This window comes from Rhipicephalus sanguineus, chromosome 8 (assembly GCF_013339695.2).
Source record: "Rhipicephalus sanguineus isolate Rsan-2018 chromosome 8, BIME_Rsan_1.4, whole genome shotgun sequence".
Lineage (NCBI taxonomy): Eukaryota > Metazoa > Arthropoda > Arachnida > Ixodida > Ixodidae > Rhipicephalus > Rhipicephalus sanguineus.
The window spans coordinates 21,027,771-21,049,146 of NC_051183.1; the positions used below are offsets into that span (position 1 = coordinate 21,027,771).

Sequence of the window (21,376 nt, forward strand, 5' to 3'; positions counted from 1 at the left end):
CTGAGGGTTAAAGTGAAAAAATTAAAAAGTTTGTAATGGGATTCAGCTCGCACAAGATAGTGTAAATTGGAGACCATTGGGAGAAGCCTTCATCCTACAGGGGCTAAAATAGGCTGAAAATTATGACAATGATTTATGTTTGATGTTTTCGCCACATTTCTGTGCAAGAGCATTCAAAATCTAATGTCTGAAGCTTTTTATTTTTCCTTTAAATAGTGCAAGAAACAGGAACGACTTGTTACCCTGATAAGAACAGTCTGTAATAAATCGTTCACAGAACTAAGTAATGGCACAGGGAAGCACTGCATGACTTAATGCTAACAGATTGCGTGTGCTAAATTATTTTGTATTCGTTTTGTGTATAAAGGCTTAATTATCGGTGGAGAAAATAAAGGCTTGCCATCTCTTTCTTTTTTTAAATGTGGTAGTGGGTGTTGGGAATTACTCGGTAATTGCCAGTAAGCACTTTTGTTGGCCAGTATTCACTAAATGTCTTTTTAGTTACAAACATTAGCATAAATGTGCATTATCGGTACGACATAGCATCGTCGACAGAAAAAGAGTGAGTGCAGGATTTTCAGAAAAGGAAATGCAAGCGAGACAGATGATGATTACTGCTTGTGGGCAAGGTACTCTTGAGAGAGCATCGGCTTTTTCTGCTAACAGCGAAGTTCTTCTTGGTCGAGCCTTTCAACGTCCAGGATCCGTGGTAATGCTTGTGGGCATCATAAACGGGCATGTGCCACAGACATGGGCGTCCGGAGGGGAATTCAAGGAAGGGGGCTGCTGGCCCCCCTCTGGAATTTCGGATAATATTTTTCTATGCAGTGGCAGTAAGCTACACAGCTTGATCAGCACACTCAGATCCTGGCCTTCAGGACTGCCATTCCATTTCGCACGTTACAAACCATAGAATAATTTGCCTGTCACGTCACGCCAGTGAAAGAAAGGCTGCCAGTGCTGGATGCCCTCCGCCCTGTTGCGGATGCACTCCATGCAGAAAGTTCTGCGGACACCCTTGGCCACAGACATTGGGTAAATCCCACTACTCACAACTGGTGCACTAAAAGTTAAGGCAACAGTTAGCCCAACAAACAGGTATATGCCACAGAAATCTGTGCGGCCTATCAGAAAACTGTCATCATCATAAACACGTATGTGCAGCAGAAATTGGGTAAATCCCACTACACACAACTTCCACTAAAAAGGAAGAAGGCAACAGTTAGCCCAACAAATGGCATGCGCGTCACCAAAGTTACACCACTGTCACGTGATACTTTGTGGTTATAAAAGGTGGTGGCTATACTACCATCTCAAAGCTTAACAAAGAGTTCATAATTCAAATTAACAGCGCACCAACAAAACGAGCACACTAAAGGGGGAGGAAACGACACACACAACAAGCGCTGACTTGCAACTGAGTGTTTTATTCCACGTCACACACTCGTATATAAGTAAACGTCAAATGCAGCACACGTGACATGGATTGCCGACGCTGTCTTGTCTAAGTAAGATGAACTCATGGAAACACCTGCCGCAGAAAATCAAATTCTTTGTCACACAGATCAACTGACGCCTGGCTCACACAATTATCTTTTTCCTTAACAATGTGATAAGATTCTGCCACCTCCTGATTAATCAAGAGTGTTTAATAACGAGCAGTGATACAACATATCTGCAAGACTTGCAAAGCACAGTCCTGACGAAGGGAACGCCACCAGCTTAACTGTTTCATCGGTGTCCGCGAAGCGGAGCTGGTTGAATTTTTTAGTGTCATTTTCAGGGTACGAAATACACCCAGAAAGTTGTAAACTTCTCTTAGTGCATATCACAGTTTAAGAAAGTTTTGCTTGGAAACTTGTTTTTACATTTTGAAGCCTTGGTTTAAGAAGCATGTTTCATGTCTATAGAACAAAGTGTCCAGATGTCAAAATTTAGTCAAAGCACTGCCCACTTTTAACATTGTTGGTGAGGCAGTGCTTTGGCCTTTATGGACTGCAATTTTTCTCAAAGTTCCTGCCTAACCTAGCCTGCTGAAATGGCTTGGGTGTTGTGGCATGCTGCCTTCAAGAACACTTGAGGGGAAGGCAGTGTTCACTTATGAAGAACTATTCACTTTATGAAGAACTATTATAACGTCGCGTCGTCGTGGCGATGAAGGAGACGTCAGTCGGGCTGTTAAAGACGAAACTCTTCATTGGGCGAAGAACCCTCATGACGCACTGATCCTTATATTATACACACAGCATGTCTGCATAATTACATGCATATGCATAATGCATACGCATGGAATGAAGAAAGGAGCGTTTCCTTTTCTTTCAGCAGTCATATAACAGTGAGCATGCAAGCGGTTCGGGACACTGGATAGACGTGCCAGCTCAGACGATGCTGAAGGCTTAAGCAGTTAGACTTGTTGCAATAATGCATCCTAATGCTTCCTGGTGCTTATGTTTTTCATATTATGTTAGTTTAAATTGCGTTGTGTTACCATTTAATTCCATAACCCTTTCAGACACTACTGATGAAATGTCTGTAAATGCGTTAAATTGATGCGTCAAATTAAACAAAGGCACTCAATATTAACTTGCAACAAAAATAATGCAATAATACCTTAATTTATGTGTGTTATAGTAATCATTCCTAATTACTTTGTAATTAAATATCTATTTATTCTGAAGCCATTCATGATCTGTTTTTGTTGAAGATCTGTTTTTGCATAAATAGAATATAGTGCAAATTTGTTTTCGGTTATGTCCGTGTCAAGCAAAGAAAAATTACACTTGATGTGGGTCGCGGGAAGCGGCATGTCGAACGACTCGTCGAATATGGTAGTGCTTTCAGCAAAGTGATCATATGCAACAGTACACTGCAAAATGAAGTTAAACGAAGACAAATTTGTTATGCAGGAGGTTCAAATCATCCAAAGCTGAATGTATCTCGCTCTTTCTTAGCCCCTAGTCGATACAAATAGCAAGGGGTTAAACGCGAGAACCTTCACCCTGCATGTTTAAATTTCGCGCGCTTGGCACACCGGTCGATTGCCGCGTTCTCTGGTGGCGTCATTCGAAAAGTAACCACGGTTTTCTGTTGCTTTGCTGCGCAGACGACACACTGTTTCATTCCTACACCATAGCTCAACTCTCTCTGTGGTGCCGTAGCTCTCGCGAGACGTTCCCGTTGTTCCCGTTTCCAAAGAGTTTGCTGTTAGCGCGTTAGTGCCCAACGGACTCGCGAAAAGTGCGGCAATGTCAGCTGATGCCGACGAAGATGATTACATGTCGGCGAACTTCCTCGCTGGAAGGTACCATCACTTGCCGGTTGCTCAGTTTAAAACTGAAGTAGTAGCTCTTTATTCAGTTATTGTAAATCCGTATGTAGTGAAGCGTAGCTAATTTTTGCATGTCCTGACGGTTTTTCTTTATGTACAAATCTGCTGCAAAGCGCGTGAAATGATGGGACAAGCGTCCAGTGAGCGCGTACTTGGTTGTTTTTTCATTCATTTGAATGCACACTGTCGTTCTTCGGTCGGGTGCGATTCCCGAACCGCTAGACCGTGCCATCGCTTGAGTATATACATAAATTTACGAAAGCAAAATGATAACCTGATTTCACCATACCATCGCTGCGAAATGCGAGTTTTATGTGAATCGCGTTTGTTTCGGTATCCGTGACTTCTCAACATGATATTGATCACCAGGGATTTATACATACCCCGTCCCCCCAACATACCGCTACTGCCCCCCCCCCCCCGCCCCTAAGAAGCTGCCTACACCCCCCAAAATTTATCCCGGACCAACCTGCCCCCCTCCCCTCTTACACAAAGGCACCCATCCTCACCCCCTACCCCGTATCCTGAACATTTTTCTCTCAAACAGCTCCCTCCTGAACAGTTTCCCCTCAAAAGTTCCACCTCGACAGTCCCCTGCGGAAGGTTCCCTCGCAACAGCCCCCCTGGGATGAATCTATAGCAATTTTTATCTAAGAGTGATGTTCGAAGCGATTGCCGTGCATTCCTGTAATTTTAACTCACTTTTGAAGTGAGGACCTGCGGCCTGGACTGGTCCACAGCCGTGCCACCAAGCGGCGCTTCGAGGCCGAGAAGAAGCACCAGGAAGCGAACAAGATGAGCCGCATGAAGTCCACGAAGCAGCTAATGGAGGACACCCGTACCGAGGCGCTCAACAAACCCTTGGGTGAAGAAAACAAGGGATTCAACCTTCTCAGGATGATGGGCTTCAAACCAGGCATGGGACTTGGCAAGGCAGCCACCGCAGGTACATGCTTGCCTCTCATTGCCCTCGGGAGTTTTCTACGAAAATTGTCATGGAATCTAGTTGAAACGGAACCTCAAGGGTCTGGAAAAATATGTCCTCCTTAACAGGAGTTCTAGTTACTGCGGAGAAGGTGCATGGCAGTCTGTCATGCATTCTCTCAACGTTGTTAACAGTGGTGAGAAATGGTCACCAATATCGAGGACATCATATTACTTTACATACAGTGGGCGAAAGAGGTCTAGGGAAACACGTCACGTTATGCGTGCTGTAGCGTTGGTTGAAAAACGAAGATGTGAACGAGCTTTGCTGTATGTAGAAGAAGGAAAGCCAAAATTTTATTTTGGGAGGAGTAAAATCCTTTTCTATGTATGTACCCGCCATGGTGGTCTAGTCGTTATGGTGCTCGACTGCTGACTTACAGGTAGCGGGATCGAATCCCGCCTGTGGCGGCTGCATTTTCGATGGAGTTGAAAATGCTTGAGGTTCGTATGTACTTAGATTTAGGTGCACGTCAAAGAACCCCAGGTAGTAGAAATTTCTGGAGCACTCCACTACGACGCCTCTCATCATATCTTGGTTTTGGGATGTTAAACCCCAACAATTAAAAATCCTATATGTATGTGTATATGTATGTTTGTATGTGCATGTGTGTATCTATGCATACAAATTGCAAAAGTAATGGAAAGTTGATGGGGTTCAAACCCCTCCTAGGCCTCCTCTGGCTGGATCTGCAGCCATTTTTTACCATAGACACTCTGCAAATATATCTGCTTGTATTTGTTAGAATTCAGCAAAGCTGTAGGACCATCTCTAAAAGGGCATTTCACTTTTTTTATGACTTAATTCCTATGAAAGAGGGATTATCCTTTCTTCTTTGTTTATTGCGCAGTTGTCAGCTGATTCCTTCCATGATAGAAGTGTCAGTATTTGCTGCTGTTTGTTTGCAGGCAGCTCGATTAAGGAGCCGATTCCCATTGTGGTGCGGGCAAACCGCGGTGGCTTGGGCCAGGAATCCGAAGCACGTGAACGAATCGAAGCCAGGCTGAAGACGACATCTGAGGCAGAGTGCAACAGGATGGCTCAGGAGTTCAGAAATGCCAAGCGCAGCAAAGCCCTCTTGCAGCAGGTCGAGGGCGACTTGCGAAAAAGTCAGCGGGCATGCTACAACCTGGACAGTGCCCAGGTAAAACTCTTATAACACAGTCACTTCTCACTTAAAAGGACCCTGAGACAATTTTGACGATTTGTATAAACACATTGAGCCGGTAAAGCAAGTCCTAAGAGTCATTTGAAGACCGATTAAAGCTCTTTGCGTCAACTGTGTAATTTATTACAAGACTTTAAACATGTGAATCGCTACAGATTGCAGCTGCTCAACTGCACGAGTTTTCAACTTCTTGCACCTTTTACATGTAGAATTGTTTCAATACACATAGCACCCAGCCATCGGGATCTAATTGGATATGCCCAGTCCACGTCACTGAACCTCCTGTGGGCAGCGAGAGTAGTCTGCCTGTGTTACAACTTGCTCCGTGATGATGTGAGCTGAGCGACAGTGTTTATCTCGAGCTTTCATTTCTTGGACATAATGAATTGCCCTAGCTGTGTTGTGTACTACATATCTAGCAAATGGCGACTTTTAGAGCTGCAGCATCGTGTAATGCTTGTGAGGCATCTGGCGAGCGGAATCGCTTTAGCTCGTCGCTGCAATGAGCGCCGCGTGCTCGCTGTCCAGTCAACACCACGATCCACGTTTTTGTGGCTGTAACTTCACCCCTGAAAACACAACCACATTGCCAGAGTTTACACTCATCGGTGATCGTTCTTGATTTCTGCGACATGAGTTGAGGAGGCAAGGCAGTGGTGAGAAGGAGGGTATAGATATAATTGTCTGTAATGGCCTTGGTACACTGTGAATCGCTTAAATTGCGGTGTGAATGATTTGATGATGCTCTAGCCTAAACGCTGACAAAACTTAAAAAAACCGTTTCGGGGTCCCTTTAAAGGGGGCCCATGACACCCAGTTTTCGATTATAATCTGTGTTATGTGGGTTAATCCTTATCTGTTGACAAACAAGCTGGCGAAATTATAGTGCATTTGGTCCAGCACTTAAATTATAACTGAATATTTTTATAAACGCACGAACAACCTGAGATTTGGGCAACACTGGTGCACTTGCTAGCCGGGACATGACAAACTGCTTGTGGTGTGAGCGTCAGCATTCTGTCGAACGATATTGTTCCGTGATCAGGAATGTGTGCAATCAAGCTATTTCAGATCTTTTCAGCTTGGCATTGAAATTGGAATGATCGGTGGCAGCTGAAACTGGGGTGCTATTTTGTAAGCGTTCTGTCACAGAATTGAGGCGGTCCGTTCTATCGGGCCGCACACGATTGGTGGAGGCTCGTTTGACGGTCAAGACGTGAAAATAGGCAAGAACAGTCATAGAAAGGTCTCCGGCCCCGTTCTATCGATAGAACGGATACAAAACGGTCTCCGGACGACTTGGATTGGATCTAAGTTCGATTCTCCTGCCCCAGCACTTACGTTTCGATCCAGTCCAAGTCGTCCGGAGACCGTTTTGTATCCGTTCTATTGATGGAATGGAGCCGGAGACTATTCTATGACCGTTCTTGCCTATTCTCACGTCTTGACCGTCAAACAAGCCTCCACCAGTCACGTGTGACCCGATAGAACGGACTGCCTCCGTTCTCTGACAGAACACTTACAAAATAGCCCCCCTGGTAGAAGTCGACGGTCCAACTCCATGCTGCACATGACGTCACACACGCCATGGCAAAATGGCGGTTGGCGGTGGTGGGTAGGGTTTATAGTTGGCGAATTCTAGGGCTTATTTCGCACTGAAATGTTCTTTTATGTTCCATTTTGTCTATGTGTCTAGGCACATTTGACCCGCTGCTTCTATTTTTCGTTGAAAACCGCCAATTGTTGGGTGACCGTGTCATGGCCCCTTTAACTTTACCACCTTTGTTGTATCTAGTATCCCTTGTAAGTGAGTCTGCCACATCGGTGCAGTGGTTACGGTGCTTGACTGCTGGCTCGAAAGGCATGGGTTCGATCCCAGCCGTGTAGTCGCATTTTTATGGAGGCGAAATACTAGAGGCCCATGTACAATCGGCATCAAATGAAACCCGAACGGCGGCAAGCATTCGCAGTGGTATAGTGCGCGCTGTCCAGTTATCGCCATGGGCAGGCACGCGTATCCGGTTCGGCAGCACTACGCATATATGCGCGCCTGTCCATTGACGATCGGACGGCACGCACTACAGTCGAACATGGATATATCGAACTCGAAGGGGATCGCGAATTAGTTCGATATATGAAAAATTCGATATAAAAAAATATAGGTCCCGAGACCTTAGCAGTGGCGGACGATCACCTACAATCGGCGCATTCAAGAATGACAACTAATTCCGCACACACGATGCAACAGAACGTTTTATTTACGTGAAAAAAAAATCGCTTATCATGGCCTGCTTCTTTGTCTTCGAAATGAAGTTGAAGACGCTGGCCTCGATCTTATCGAGGCTGTCCAGGTGCAACAGCCTGGTTCCCTCCATGTCGCCGCAACAACGGCGAATCAAGCCGAACGCTGCCTCCACTTCAGCGGCGGAGTACGCACGTGTAGCCGCCGCCTCGTCCGGACGATCTTCATTACCACTTGAGCTCTCAGCCTGGGCATCCTGGATCTCTGCGACCGCAGCTACAATGTCCTCATCAGCGAGGCTCGCAACAGCCTGAACATTGCAGTCCGCTTCCACGAAATCGTCCGCAGACACTTCGGCTGGTACGGCAGCCAGGAAGAGGGATGACAACACGCGAAACGCGTCGTCTATGCACCTGTCGTCACAGTCTTCACCGGTTTCTGCAAATTCCGCCGTCATGAAGCCTGCCTTCCGGAAGCAGTTGGCCACAGTGTCAGTCTTCACGTCTCGCCAGATGTCCGTCATCATTTGAATGGCACCAAGCAGGTCAACCTTCAGCTCGGTGCCCATACAGAGGTTGACCAGCAGCCTATCAAGGAGTCGCCTCCTGTAGCCCACCTTGAAGGACTTGATGATGCCCTGGTCGAGCGGCTGCAGCTTTGCTGTTGTGTTGGCGAGCAGAAACTTCAGCTCGATGTTTTTGAGCTCGCAGGTGGTGTGGTGGGCCGAGCAGTTGTCCACAAGAAGGTAAGCGCGACGCCCCTACTTTCCCAGCTCGACGTCCCACGCTCGCAGCCATTCTGTGAACAGCTGACTCGTCATCCACACCTTCTTGTTCGATGCATAGCGAAGGGCGAGCTGCTTAGAGTTCTTGAAACAGCGCGGTGCCCTTGCTTTCCCGATCACAAAGGGCTGGAGCTTCCGAGACCCATCCATCTTGACTGCCAGCAGAACGCTCACGTGGACTTTACTCATTTTGCCGCCGTGACACATGCTACCCTGGACGTCGAGAGTCTTGCTTGGCAGCATTTGCAGAAACAGACCGGTCTCGTCGGCGTTGAAGATTTCCGCAGGTGAAAACTTCGTGGAGATTTCCGGCCACTGATGAATGTCCTGGCTGCTTATGGCTTTGCTTTCGCCAGAAATGGTTTTGCCAACGATGTTGTAGTGTTGCTTAAATCGGTGGAGCCACCCGGTGTTGTCGGCGAAATTGTCTTCACCGAGTGCAGTGGCAAACCATTTGGGCTTAGCCATCAGCATTGGGCCATCCACAGGAATGTTCTTCGCGCGCACTTCTAAGAACCAGGCATAGAGCGCCTGTTCTACTTTCCCGTGGGCAGGAGCGTGCACACGACAGACTTCTGACGTTCGCTGCTCTGCCGCCTTTGCCTTGATATCTGCCTTGTTCTTCAACAAGGTGCTCAGCATGCTCCGTGGTATCCCGATGTCGTCCGCCACCGCCGAACTTTTTTCGCCCACCTCAACACGCTGTATGGCTTTCAACTTCGTCACAAAGTCAAGGTTCTTGCGCTTCTTGACGCTGGCCATTGCTACACGAGAAGTCGAAAATTCAAGCTGTCTGAGTCCCTTTTGCTCAGCACGCACGCAAAAGAGGAATGTGGTGGTATGCGACAACTCATGGAAGTGGACTCCGCCAACAAAGCGCTCGCGATCAGTCGCGATGGCGGCGATGGCTACCCGGGCTACCTGCGAGGGCAGCAGCGATGTACGAAAGGCGCGAGCTGTGGTTGGCTGAGCAAATATGAAAGGCGTGGGCTGTGGTTGGCTGATCAAAACTCACAAAACAGCAACAAAAAAAAGAAAGAAAAGGTGAAAGGAGGAAGCCGCCGGCTCCGTCGTTCCTGCTCTAAAAAAAAAGAGGAAAAGGCAAAAGGAGGAGGCCGCCGGCTACTTCGTTCCTGCTCTCCGAGCCGACGGTAATGCGGAGAAAGCATGAGCACGAGAGAGAGAGAGAAAAAAAAAAAGGCGCTCCGCAAGTTGGAGAATTCGCCGAACAGGAGTACAGTCTGAGCCCTCTCGTCCTCACGTTTTTTTAGCATATCGGGTGTCGGCGGAGGCACAGTGCCGCGAAGGTCACGTGGCATAGCGAGTGCCGAAGCACACCTTCCAGCTTGCGCGGTGTTCGATATATCCGATGGCAGGTAAAAATGCCATTCAATATAAACGTGCGAATTTCTACACTTTTACAGAGGATTTTCAAGGGGATAATTTACGAGTTCGATATAGCTGAAAATTCGATATATGCGGGTTCGATATATCCGTGTTCGACTGTATACCACTGCGAATGCTTGCCGCTGTTCGGGTTTCATTTGACGCCAATAGTACTGTGCACGGTAAGTGCACATTAAAGAACCCCAGGTGGTCAAAATTATCCAGAGCCCTATACTACAGTAAAAGCTCGTTAATTTGACACTCGTTAATTTGGAAAATCAGATAATGCGGACGTGTTCTGTGGTCCCGGCCAGTGTATGTTTTGTTTAATAGCATCGAACTCTTGTTAATTCGATCATATTTGGCCACAACCCGGCTAATTCGGACGGTCCTTGGAGCGCATGAGCACGAAGTGCTGCAAATGTGCGATCCAAACGAACGAGAACGGCGTTTGTGGACAGCTGAAACGGCCGCTGGCTTCCAGAAAGGCATGGTCGCCATCCACATTTGCGTTGTTGATAGGTCATAACATATGGGTTCATTGCCTGTTTCGGATTTAGACTCGGGGGGGTCTTGCCGCGGTCACGTTGTGAGGAAAGCCTCAAGTGACAAAAATTGCGTCTTTTGCACTGCTCTTATGCAAAATAATTACTGGATTTACATGTTTCTTAAGGAAATGAAGGTGCATTGATGTAATAGACATTTATTTATTATTTTCTTGATACTTTTAATAATTCGACATTCGGCTAATTCGGACACTTTTTCTGGTCCCGTGAGATCCGAATGAATGAGCTTTCACTGTATGGCATCTCTCATAGCCTGAGTCGCTTTGGGATGTTAAACTCCATAAACTAACTCACTAACTTTGTAGTTAATCAAACACCTCAAAGTTAGTTAAAAACTGGGTTTTAGAACTTGTTACTGAAATAATTATCTTGAGCGGTGTTCGAACAAATTCGTATTGCTATGACTGGTATTGGCTCTACATTAGGTTGTTCATTAAAGCCAGATCCTTGATGCGAAATGACTTCTTGGATTGACAACTTCTTGCACACGCACTCTGATATCTCTTTCCATGCTTACGAAAATACAACTCCTATTTGTCGCCCACAGGATATTACAGAGCCCGAACAGCCCTGGTTCTGGCCTCGCAGCACGCTTCCGACCAGCGCCGACGGTGACGTCAGGAATGTGGTGTCTCTAGACGAAGACGTAGCCGATGGTGGCATTGTTTCGTCAGACGATGCGCTTGTGCCACAGAAAAGGAGTTGGGATGAGAGCGACGATGAAGAAGAAGAGGAAGAGGAGGAAGAAGATGTGGATGTGAGTGATGTTGCAATAACGTCTCGTAGACACAAAAGCCATATGGTCAGCAGGACATGTTCAGCAGCCATTGCTGTTGGTTTCTTATTACGTAGGCTCAGACCACTTTGCGATATTGACCCTGACATGTACTCCCCAGGGCCATGTCGGCAGGGTCTCTGGCTGTCAGATTTATCCTGGCTTTGCGGGAAGAAGATAAACCGCCTCGTTCTCGCACAGTCTTCAAATCCAACTCCCATGTTCAGAAATATACCGTAACTTCAACATATAACCTTGGTCTAAGAAATTTGCCACAACTTCAAGTCGCAACCTTACTGCGTCAGCTCTGGCTCATTCTGAAACGCATCTTGCTTCCACTAGTAGACGGTTGCGGCTCACAATGTACCACAAGTCATTAACGTAGAGAAATTTTGCAGTTTGTACCTGCTGTACACTTGATAATGTGCTGTGTTCTTGCTTGTATGATCTGCCTTTCAATACATAGCTTTGTAGCTGCAGTTATGGGACACAGAAGAAACTTTGTATATTACCAGATATATTAAAACATTTCATAGGCTTGCATCAAGAACTCCATGAGCTAAGAGTGAATTCGTTAAGGCCTGAATGAATTTCGATATGTACGTGATACTCCTTAAAGGGACACTAAAGGCAAATATTAAGTCAACGTTGATTGTTGAAATAGCGGTCCAGAAACCATGTAGCGCTGCTTTTGTGCCAAGGAAGTGCTTATTTTGAAATAAAATCACGTTTTTAGTGGTCCGCATCGCGTTAGCGCGCTTCAAATCTCCCGCCTTGAAATACGACTCTCATACGTCACTGCTGCCGGGCCCAACGTTGCCCGCTTTTACTGCGCGGCCGCCGACACTAGTAGCATCCGAGCGGAAGTAGCGGGACCTGCAGTAGCAACAACGGCGCTGCGGCAAAGACTTGCTCAGATGGGCATATTCAAAGCCGTCACCAAGTTGCGGTTGGTCTCGTAATCCTCAGTACGAAAGTGCAGCGAGCACACACGCAGAGGTTTTGACTGTTTAGCACACTGGTGCAATGGCATGACACTAAGCCACTTCGAGCGTAAGGGTTCATTCCGCGGCACCCAGTGAAAAGACACACCGGTTTCCTTGCTGCAGCACTGGCGTTGTGCACCATTCGGGCATCCGGCAATATCACACGCATGCGGCATTTTGTCGAACTTTCTGTCAGAGCGACTTTCACGAGCGCGCAAAACACGCACGGCAGTACGCGATCCCGAAACTACCACTGAGACGGGCGAGGCACAGTTCGGCGAAAACGGAACCTTTGAACCACGCGCGCCGTTCCCCATGGCAACGCCACGGAGGTTTTGTTTTCCATGAATCAAGCGGAAACGAACAAACAGCATTTTATTACGTCTTTTGATGCTCGGAATGTTCTTTTTTTACTGCTGCTAGTTTGATTACTAGTGTTTTATTGTAGGCCGACTTCCCTACGTCATCGGGATCACTTCGAAAGTGTCCCACTCGTGGCGCTCATCATGTGATACATTTAGCTTAATTTCTCGGTAAGTAGGGCATTGCTGTTGATAATATTGCTGTTTTAGAAGTTGTCATACATTGGGCTTTCACTCTGACATAAATTGTTATTTGCCTTTAGTGTCCCTTTAACTTGTGCTGAAATCTTGACACATCACTAAGGTCTTCAGTTTATGTGAACACTGTTTGAGATGAATCTTCATCAGATTCTGCAGGGCCCCCTTCTACAGTATCAAGTTTTATTACCACTTTCATAACTTATGATTTTTACTAGAGCTGTGCAAATAGCAAAATTTTGGGTGCGAAGCAAATTCGAATAATAAAGATTGAGTGCGAATCGAATCGAATAATTTTCGGATAATTTTCGAATATTTCTCAAACATTTTTCGAATAATTCGAAGTGAAATTACAGAAAAAGTTGCAGAGAATCCCTAAGTATGTTCTTGTGAGATAGCAACATGAAAGTGTTTCTTTTTGCTAGGTTGATGAAGCGCTGATGGGGTCATATTTCATAGTTGTCTTTCTTATCAAGAATGAGGCAATGTAGAGGCCGAATTGTATTTATGTACATGATTTGGTGCAACCAAAGTGTTGCCGACAACACTTTACATGTGATAGGCAAAGATGCCATTTCCTCAGCCTCTCCTCCTCTTTCAACTTCTGTGGAAGCCCAACTGATGTGGCGGACAAGGGTGTGCTCCCTTCAAGTCCGGAGTTCCAAATCTGCCTCATAGACGTCGATATATAAGAACATCTGAAATTTTGGATGCTAAAAAGCTTCGGCGTCTGATTTTTCGGACTTCCTGCCCAAATTTCAGGTCCAAAACAGCATTAATTGAGCCTCCAACTCTGCCACGTCTTTCATCTCCATATTGGAACCAGCGTTTTCTTAAGTTAATACATTTGCGACCGCAGCGGAGCTTGAAAGGCAGCTTTGCCGCAATACCGGGGTGTGAGGAGGTGAAGCATATTGAAAGTCTAGGGACCACTTCCAATCGGACGTTGACTGTCTCTTGGCTAAATTCGACCGTAACGGAGCTTGAAAGGCAGCTTTGCCGCAATACGGGGGTGTGAGGAGGTGAAGCATATTGAAAATCTAGGGACAACTTCCAATCGGACGTTGACTGTCTCTTGCCTAAGTTCAACCGTAACGGAGCTTCAAAGGCAGCTCTGCCGCGATACGGGGGTGTGATGAGGTGAAGCATATTAAAAATCTAGGGACCACTTCCAATCTGATCTTGTCTCTTGGCCAAGTTCGACCGTAACGGAGCTTGAAAGGCAGCTTTGCCGCAATACGAGAGTGTAATGAGGTGAAGCATATTAAAAATCTGAAGGGGTCACTTTAAACCGGACATTGACTGCATTTGTCTTTGGGAAGTTCGAATAGTAAAATTTCAGTGCGAATCGAATAGAATAGCAAACACTATTCGAAAAATATTCGAAATTTCGAATATTCGCACACCCCTAATTTTGACACAAAAAATGCACACACACAAACACCCACGCACCTCTTAGAGCACTCAGCTGTGTGCACAGTGTGGTCAACTTATGGGAAACACAAAAACTTGGAGGACGCTTGAGCTTTGCCTTCAAGAGTAGAATTCGATAGCGTAATTGGTCCACGTGTGTATCGCCTTCTCAACTGCTAGCCCGGTTTCGGTTCTCGGTGGATGCCTCAACTGTGCCGCAAGGAAACGAATGTCTGTGCGTGTAACATTGGCCACTTCGAACTATCCTAGAATGCCTACTGCAAGTACAGTTGCAAAAGCCCACTGCGCCGTAATCCTTCCTTTTGCGAATTGGCAAAGGGCCCACTACGCGTCCGTAAGGAAACACGCGAACCTACGCAGCTGCTAACTTTGTTGATGCTTTTGCTGCTGATGATGATTAAATATGTATGAGCGCTTTGTAATGGGTGTGCCTTTAAAACACCCAAACGCCCAATCGTTGTGCAATTCACATTTTGACGCCTGGCGCGATTCTACGCCTCTGCCACGCAACATGGGTTAAGGAGAATCCTCCCACTACATGACATTCATATAGTAGTGTTTTTTTTTCCGAAGCAGTTCCAAGCAATGGCGTGGCTCTGTGGTAGAACACCCGCTTGCCACGCAGAAGGCCTGGGTTCGATTCTCACTCGAACTGAAGATTTTTTATTATTTATTTTATTTGTATATTTCTTGACTTTTTGGTCGCGGACAATGCTGATTTTTCGCTCTTAACCAATGACGCCGACACTGGAATTTCTGCGAAACGAGCTCTTCAATGCTACCGCATTAAAATTCATAATTAGTGTGATGCTTAGATGGATTGCTCTTGTAATGTGATGGCCTCAACGGTTATTCTTTTTTCTCGGTTAGATTTTAGCACACACTGAATACCTGGAGAAACCTGAGGGACCGGAAATGCAATCATTTTGGACAAGAATGCTGCACGAATGTGCTGTGTACACCACATTCGTAAAATTATAAGGCTTAATGTTCCAAAGTAATCCCAATGCTTTGAAAAGTGTTGTTGATGGTGGGCGAGGAGCTCCAGGTCAGTTTTGACTATGCGGGATTGTTTGTGTAATTCTCACCCAATTCAGCACCAGAGTGTTAGATTTTGCACCCACCGGAAAGCAACCACAAATGCTGGAAATCTGTTCTGAATGCATGTGCATACAATAAACTGTACACTAAACTTCAGAATCATTGACTGTTGGGTCAGTCGGTGCATCGTGTAGAGTCATCATGTTGTCATTATGTAGAGTAATCATGTAGCCATCATATAGTCGTGATACACCGACAGGTGTACCATGTAGAGCAGTGGTTCTCAGCCGTCGATGTGTCTGGGAACCTTCGTGGACTGGTTGAAGAGATGGCGGACCGCTTGATGGTGACGAACCGAGGTGGGAGAGGGGGTGCAGGCCTAGTTTTTAATTGAGGCTGCCTTGCTAGGCGATATCAGCATGTGGTTTCCGCAGCTCTGCTCAGTTGAAAGATCTTGCATTTCTGGTATAGCCATTGTGTTCATTATCATCACTACTAGGGCAGTTTAACACTACAGATAACATATGTTAATGGGCTAGTTGGTCTTGGATTTACGGCAAACAGTGGTGAAGCTAGAACAGGGACAGGGAAAATGTAATAGTAGATGGCACACATGGTAGTGCTGTGTGTGTGTGTGCCCCTGTTGCTCCTGTTTCTCTACCCTCTTGCACTGCTCTACTGCACAATTACAGTCATACACTCAAACCTCATTGTAACAAAGTAGCACCTGCCACGAAAATAACTTCGTTATATCCGAAAATTCGTTATAAACGTTCATTTGTAACACTGTAGCTATGACAAGACTATTTTTCATTTACTTTGTTATAAACGATAATTCGTTATATCCGTGTTCGTTATAACGAGGTTTGAGTGTACCTTGATATAATGGATGTGAATATAGAGAATGACCGGTTATTACGAAGTAAACGAGAAGATAGTTTTGTCATTAATACAGTTCTGCGAATACACACATAACGAATTTTCAGACATAGCAAAGCCATTTTTTTATCAGATGCAACTTCGTATTGTTAGGGTTTGACTGTAGTCCCTCTTTGGGGGAGATTTCTAAGTTTTCCAACGTGTGCAGGCCAAAGCCTGCAAATTTTATTGTATCATCCAACCCTTTGCCACTCTTGACTCTTCCTGTGGCACATATTCTGTTGCACCACTTCTGGTTGTTTGTTCTGCGCGTTACCTGTATAGTAACCTGCTGTGGCCCTTTTTAATCAGAACTAGAATAACGCACTTTTCATGTCATAACCAGCATTTTTGTCATCTCGTCATAGGCGTGTGCACATGGAGGGGCAGGGGGGGGGGGCGGCCACCCCCCCTAGTCACCTAAGAGGGGGGCCGCAAAATCTGCCTCGTAGATTGACTCAGTAGGAGGGGGGGGGGGCGCTGCAATGAGCCTTCGCCCCCCCCCCTCCCCCCCTGATGGGGAACCCTGCACACGCCTATGCATCTCGTGTATTAGCGTCTTGCGTGTCATGTTCCTTTGCACAGTTTTTAATGCTGTCCTTATCTTTGGCCTCCAGTTTCTTTGATAGTGTCCTAGTTGTGGCCTTAAAAAAATATTTGGCAGGATTGCAGATTGTATTGTATCCTGAAAGTTGTCATTAGCATTCAGTGTCTCTAATCAGGCATCTGTAATACACTTAGGTGTAATACTTGTCGCCCTTGCTTCATTTTTCACCAGTGCGTTTGGCAATGCTCAAAAATACACATAGCTTACCTATTGTTTGTTCCCTTCGCTGCAGCCGTCTGAGAGGCTCAGAGTTCTCACTGAATACCTTCGCCGACGTCACCATTACTGCATATGGTGTGTCATACGATTCGAAGGTAAGTTCTAGCGGTTGACATGTCTCTTTCTATGTCGTCCTTTTTGCGTATTCGCTAGCAGTATGGAAGCATAAGTTCTTAGCTTTTTTTTCTTTGCACTAACATTTAACACCAATAAACCAATATAGTTAAGTGTTAAAAAATGTAACTGTGTGTAAAACATGAGCATATCAACCTTGACACAGTTTTAAGTGTTCCCTTTGGATATGTTCTAAAGTTCTGTTGTGCTCATAATACTTCGAATACCTGGTGTTTTTTTTGAAATCTTCATTAACTTTGAAAGCTTCTGTTTCGTGCAGCTGATATGTTTCTTTTGCTTCTCTTATAATCATATCCTGGTTTTGGGACGTTAAACCTCAGATATTAAAAAAAAATTGATATGTTTCTCTGTTGCAACGAAGCTTTTTTCTCAATATAACTAACCATTAGCAGTCAAAGATTGAATCTCTCTTTACTGCCCATCAATGCACTGTTTGTGTATACATACATATAGTATTGCAAAAAAGGAAAGGTAATTTGATCTCGTAATCATGCTGAATGGAGTCAAATTACTTGGCTGATCATGTCAGCAATTTAATACAATAGCCCGACTGTATCGGTATGTAATCATTGGCATTGATTAGCTCAGTACAATGCGTATTGAAGCTTCATTAGTTCCTTATTTGCATACAGAGGCAATCACTACATGTTCTGAGTAGAGAGATCACTCCGAGTCAGAGGTGATCACTAATTAGAAACAGTTGCCTTGTTTGAAATGTTACTTGTGCGGTTGTTATGCCACGATCAGGATCTCTTAAACGAAGACTGTGCGTACGGTCGCACGTGAATATTTAGCACATGCTCATTACTAATCAACATTTTTCGTCCGCAGACGAGGACGACATGGCAAGTTGCCCCGGGCCAACGAGGGCAGATCACGATGATGACTAAACGTGTTGCGGTTCATCGTAGGCTGTACATACCTTTTTTAAATAAAGTTGCTTTCCATATACGTCACCAAATAAATCCGACAGGTAATTATGCGATGGAAAGCACGAGCATTTGTGGGATAGATTTGTGTGTACAAACACGCATCATGTATGAAATATCAAAGGATAACATAGCTTAGAACATATTTTAAATAAATTTTAAAGTGCGTGTCGTACCACTGCATGCGAAGCGCACCTTTGGTTTTCATGTAAACAACCAACTGCCACTGCATCACGAGTTTGTGTTGGCTGCCACAATCATTGCGAGCGCTCTCTCCTAGCAGACCTTTTCAACGGAAAGAAGGGGAAGACTTGCACGGGAGTACAAATGCTGATGCCCTTGCCTCGGCAGTGCATTTTTGGGGGTAACGCATATTCACAATTTCTCAAAGGGGATTACAGCAGCACCCAGGAAGCCTTTGTTGAAAAGAGTTGTCAGCGCGGTGCTCATGTGCACGCAGTTTTGTGTGCTCATGTAGCCAGCTATGTTTACACGAAAATCACTCTGGGTCCCGCCTCACTCAATATTCTCTGAAATCGAAACTGCTACTGGGCACCATAAAACAGTCTCCAAATAATTAACTGTCGCACGCTCGAGCAAACGAGCTTTCCAGCCGTGATAAGTGGGTCGTTAGCTACCTTTGCAACAGAAAAAACAAAATGCAAAATTTTGGTGTCAGTGTTCATTTAACTGCAATTACGACATAAATGAAATAAAGTAGGCGATAAAGCACCTTTTCAATTGTTGGAATCCAAACTCACAACCTTCGAATTAGGTGCTCACAACCTACGTTCGGTGCTCTACTAATTGAGCTACGATGGAAGGCGCTTCCTGATCCCCCGTGTTTGGTATTTCTGTTCGTGTAATACCTGGGAGCGTTAGCCAGCACCCAGTGGTGCAGCCAGAAATTTTTTTAGGAGGGTGGGGGGGGGGGGGGGTTGATTTCCCCAACCCACCTCTGGCTACACCTATGCCAGCGCCCCTCGTAGCCAAGGTAGTGAGTGTGAATCCGTATACATGGATCACTATACTTAGGAGCGATTCATCTTAGAAAAAATGTGGGGAATTTTTCGACAGCAAACTGTCGCAGTCTGCGAAGCGTTTGTAGAGTGAGGGAGAGTATTGGTGTAGATTTAATAATTTAAACTCAAGCGTTGTTACGACAAAGTTGCCTCTGACACGAAGGTGGCTTCGTTATAACCCAATGAGGCACGATGTCCACATACGTGGACGCAACTTGTTTCTGCCAGTTCTTTGGACTAGTGTCCAAGAAACAGCAAGGTGTATTGTACATAGGACGATTTAAACCAACTGCATAATCGGTGTGTCTTGACTTAACCTCAGTTTGCTACATATGACTGTAGCCAATCACTTTGGTGAAGGCACTACAATGTTTGATGGTTTCATTCGACACGCCGCGTTCCAAGACCAATGTCAAAAGTACTATTTTCCTTAGCTCGAAATGAACACAAGCAAAAACCAATTGCGCATGCATTTTGGGCCTACGATTTGATTCTTTATCTAAAATTGGAACATGACGCACTGTAGAATAATTAAATATTTAATTACACGCTAATCATGAATTACAGAAACTCACAAAAAACCGTTTTTTTTCTTCTTGGAATGTAATATCAAGAGCCTTGCAATTGTACGAATTTGACTCATTTGCAGATAGTATGCATCATACCGTAATTTGTTCCTGAAGAGTGTAGAGTATATTTGTAATGATGTATCTATTGCAAGACTGTTCTTTATTTACTTCATTATAACCAACGATCCGTTAAATCCGTGTTTGTTATGCCGAGGTTTGACTGCATTGCATTGTTATAAAAGTGCATAGGCAGCATAAGCCAGTGTTGGCATTGAATTAAAAAAGGCTTTGCACAAACAACTCTCCTTCATTCCAAAATTAACATATTTCATCCATATTATACTATACTCGACGACAACTTATCTTGACATTGGAGCGAAGGCTACGGAGGCGGGGCTTCCGCACATTCGTGTTGCTCCGCAAGTAGTACGGCAGCTTGCGGCTGATTTCGGTTTTGCTCGCTCGCATCGTTAACGCGTTTAGAAAACATATTCACGAATAATGTGAAGAGAATGTGAACGGGAGAGACATTTCGATTGTTCAGAGTACATTGTAGTGTCGTATTACGAGTACATTTTTCTTGGAGAACTAAATGGTGCGTTTGCGGCCGCACACTGATCCACTACGTCACGGACGCCATGTTTACTTTGGAAAACGGGCATGCTGAAAAGGTGGTGCTGTCTAAGAAATGGAAAGAAAAGGAAGGCATTCTTGCGAGGTGAACAATAACTGTATTTTACCTACGACTTCCCGCAACTGTTTCAGTCTCATAATAAATAAAGCAACATTTATTTCAGCAAGAAAAACGAGAAAATTATCAGTAAACGTAAGTACTATTTCTTGGCGCGGTAGCAGGCATGCACTTCGGTTCTGTAGCTTCCACAGTGCTGTCAAGGAAAGTTGTCGCCGAGTATAGTAATCTTATACAATTGTCTGTATATCATACTTTAGATCACAAGTTTCTTTCCTCTCAATGTCGCCTCAGAAAAAGGTTATTTATGCTGCCCCAGAAGCTTATTCCGAGGCCCCATTTGACACTGCATAGATTGCTTTGCATTAATTTTCTTTGCCTGGGCAACTAGCGAACTAACGTAACTGGTTGCAGCCTTTTATGAAAGCATAGGTCTTTATTGAAATGTTCCGTATGTCATTCCAGTAAGTTTGTACAATTTGTGCATAAATTCGTGCAGTGTATGCAAATTCCATATTAATTTCCGTAATGATATTATAGATAACACAGAGTTATTAGAATGCATCTGGAATGTTTCAGTGGGGGTATCTGATTCATTCCTGGCCTGCGTTAGAAAACTTTGACACGTCATTTCTCACAATCTGGTGTTCTTTAATGTGCACCTAAAAAAACGGCAAGGCTATTTTTACCTCTTGCCCTCACTGATATGTGGTTGCTACAGTTGGCAGTCACTCGCATCCTCAAGCTTAGCAGCACGACACCTCAGCCACTGAGCTGCCACTGTGGGTAGTCCACTTGCTGTGCGAGTAGGTCACCTGTGACGCCAAATAAATGTATGCATACACAGATGTGTTAGAGGTATGTATTGTACCACTCGCAGTGGGTAGGCATGCATGTACACAGGCACATTATTAATGTATGTAGTACCAACCCATTTCGCATATGGATGGGCTTCCTATGGCACTGAAAAACTCGCAGAATGCATTATGCATTCACCTAAGACAACTTGAAGGTGAAAGCCATCACCTTCT

General features: G+C 45.1%; 1 protein-coding gene across 1 annotated transcript; it reads left to right on the forward strand.

Moving 5' to 3' along the window:
• Positions 1-3,133: 3,133 nt before the first annotated feature.
• On the forward strand, positions 3,134-18,077 carry LOC119401533 (G patch domain-containing protein 11). The gene is made up of 6 exons (XM_037668422.2): positions 3,134-3,301; positions 4,039-4,274; positions 5,222-5,457; positions 11,007-11,216; positions 17,013-17,094; positions 17,966-18,077. The coding sequence occupies exons 1-6, from the start codon at positions 3,246-3,248 to the stop codon at positions 18,022-18,024; spliced, it is 879 nt and encodes a 292-aa protein (XP_037524350.1). The 5' UTR covers positions 3,134-3,245; the 3' UTR covers positions 18,025-18,077.
• Positions 18,078-21,376: the final 3,299 nt, after the last annotated feature.

Coding starts and splice junctions, on each gene's coding strand:
- LOC119401533 (XM_037668422.2), top strand. CDS start 3,246: ATGTCAGCTGATGCCGACGAAGATGATTACATGTCGGCGAACTTCCTC. Junction 3,302..4,038: donor GCGAACTTCCTCGCTGGAAG/GTACCATCACTT, acceptor TCACTTTTGAAG/TGAGGACCTGCGGCCTGGAC. Junction 17,095..17,965: donor GTGTGTCATACGATTCGAAG/GTAAGTTCTAGC, acceptor TTTCGTCCGCAG/ACGAGGACGACATGGCAAGT.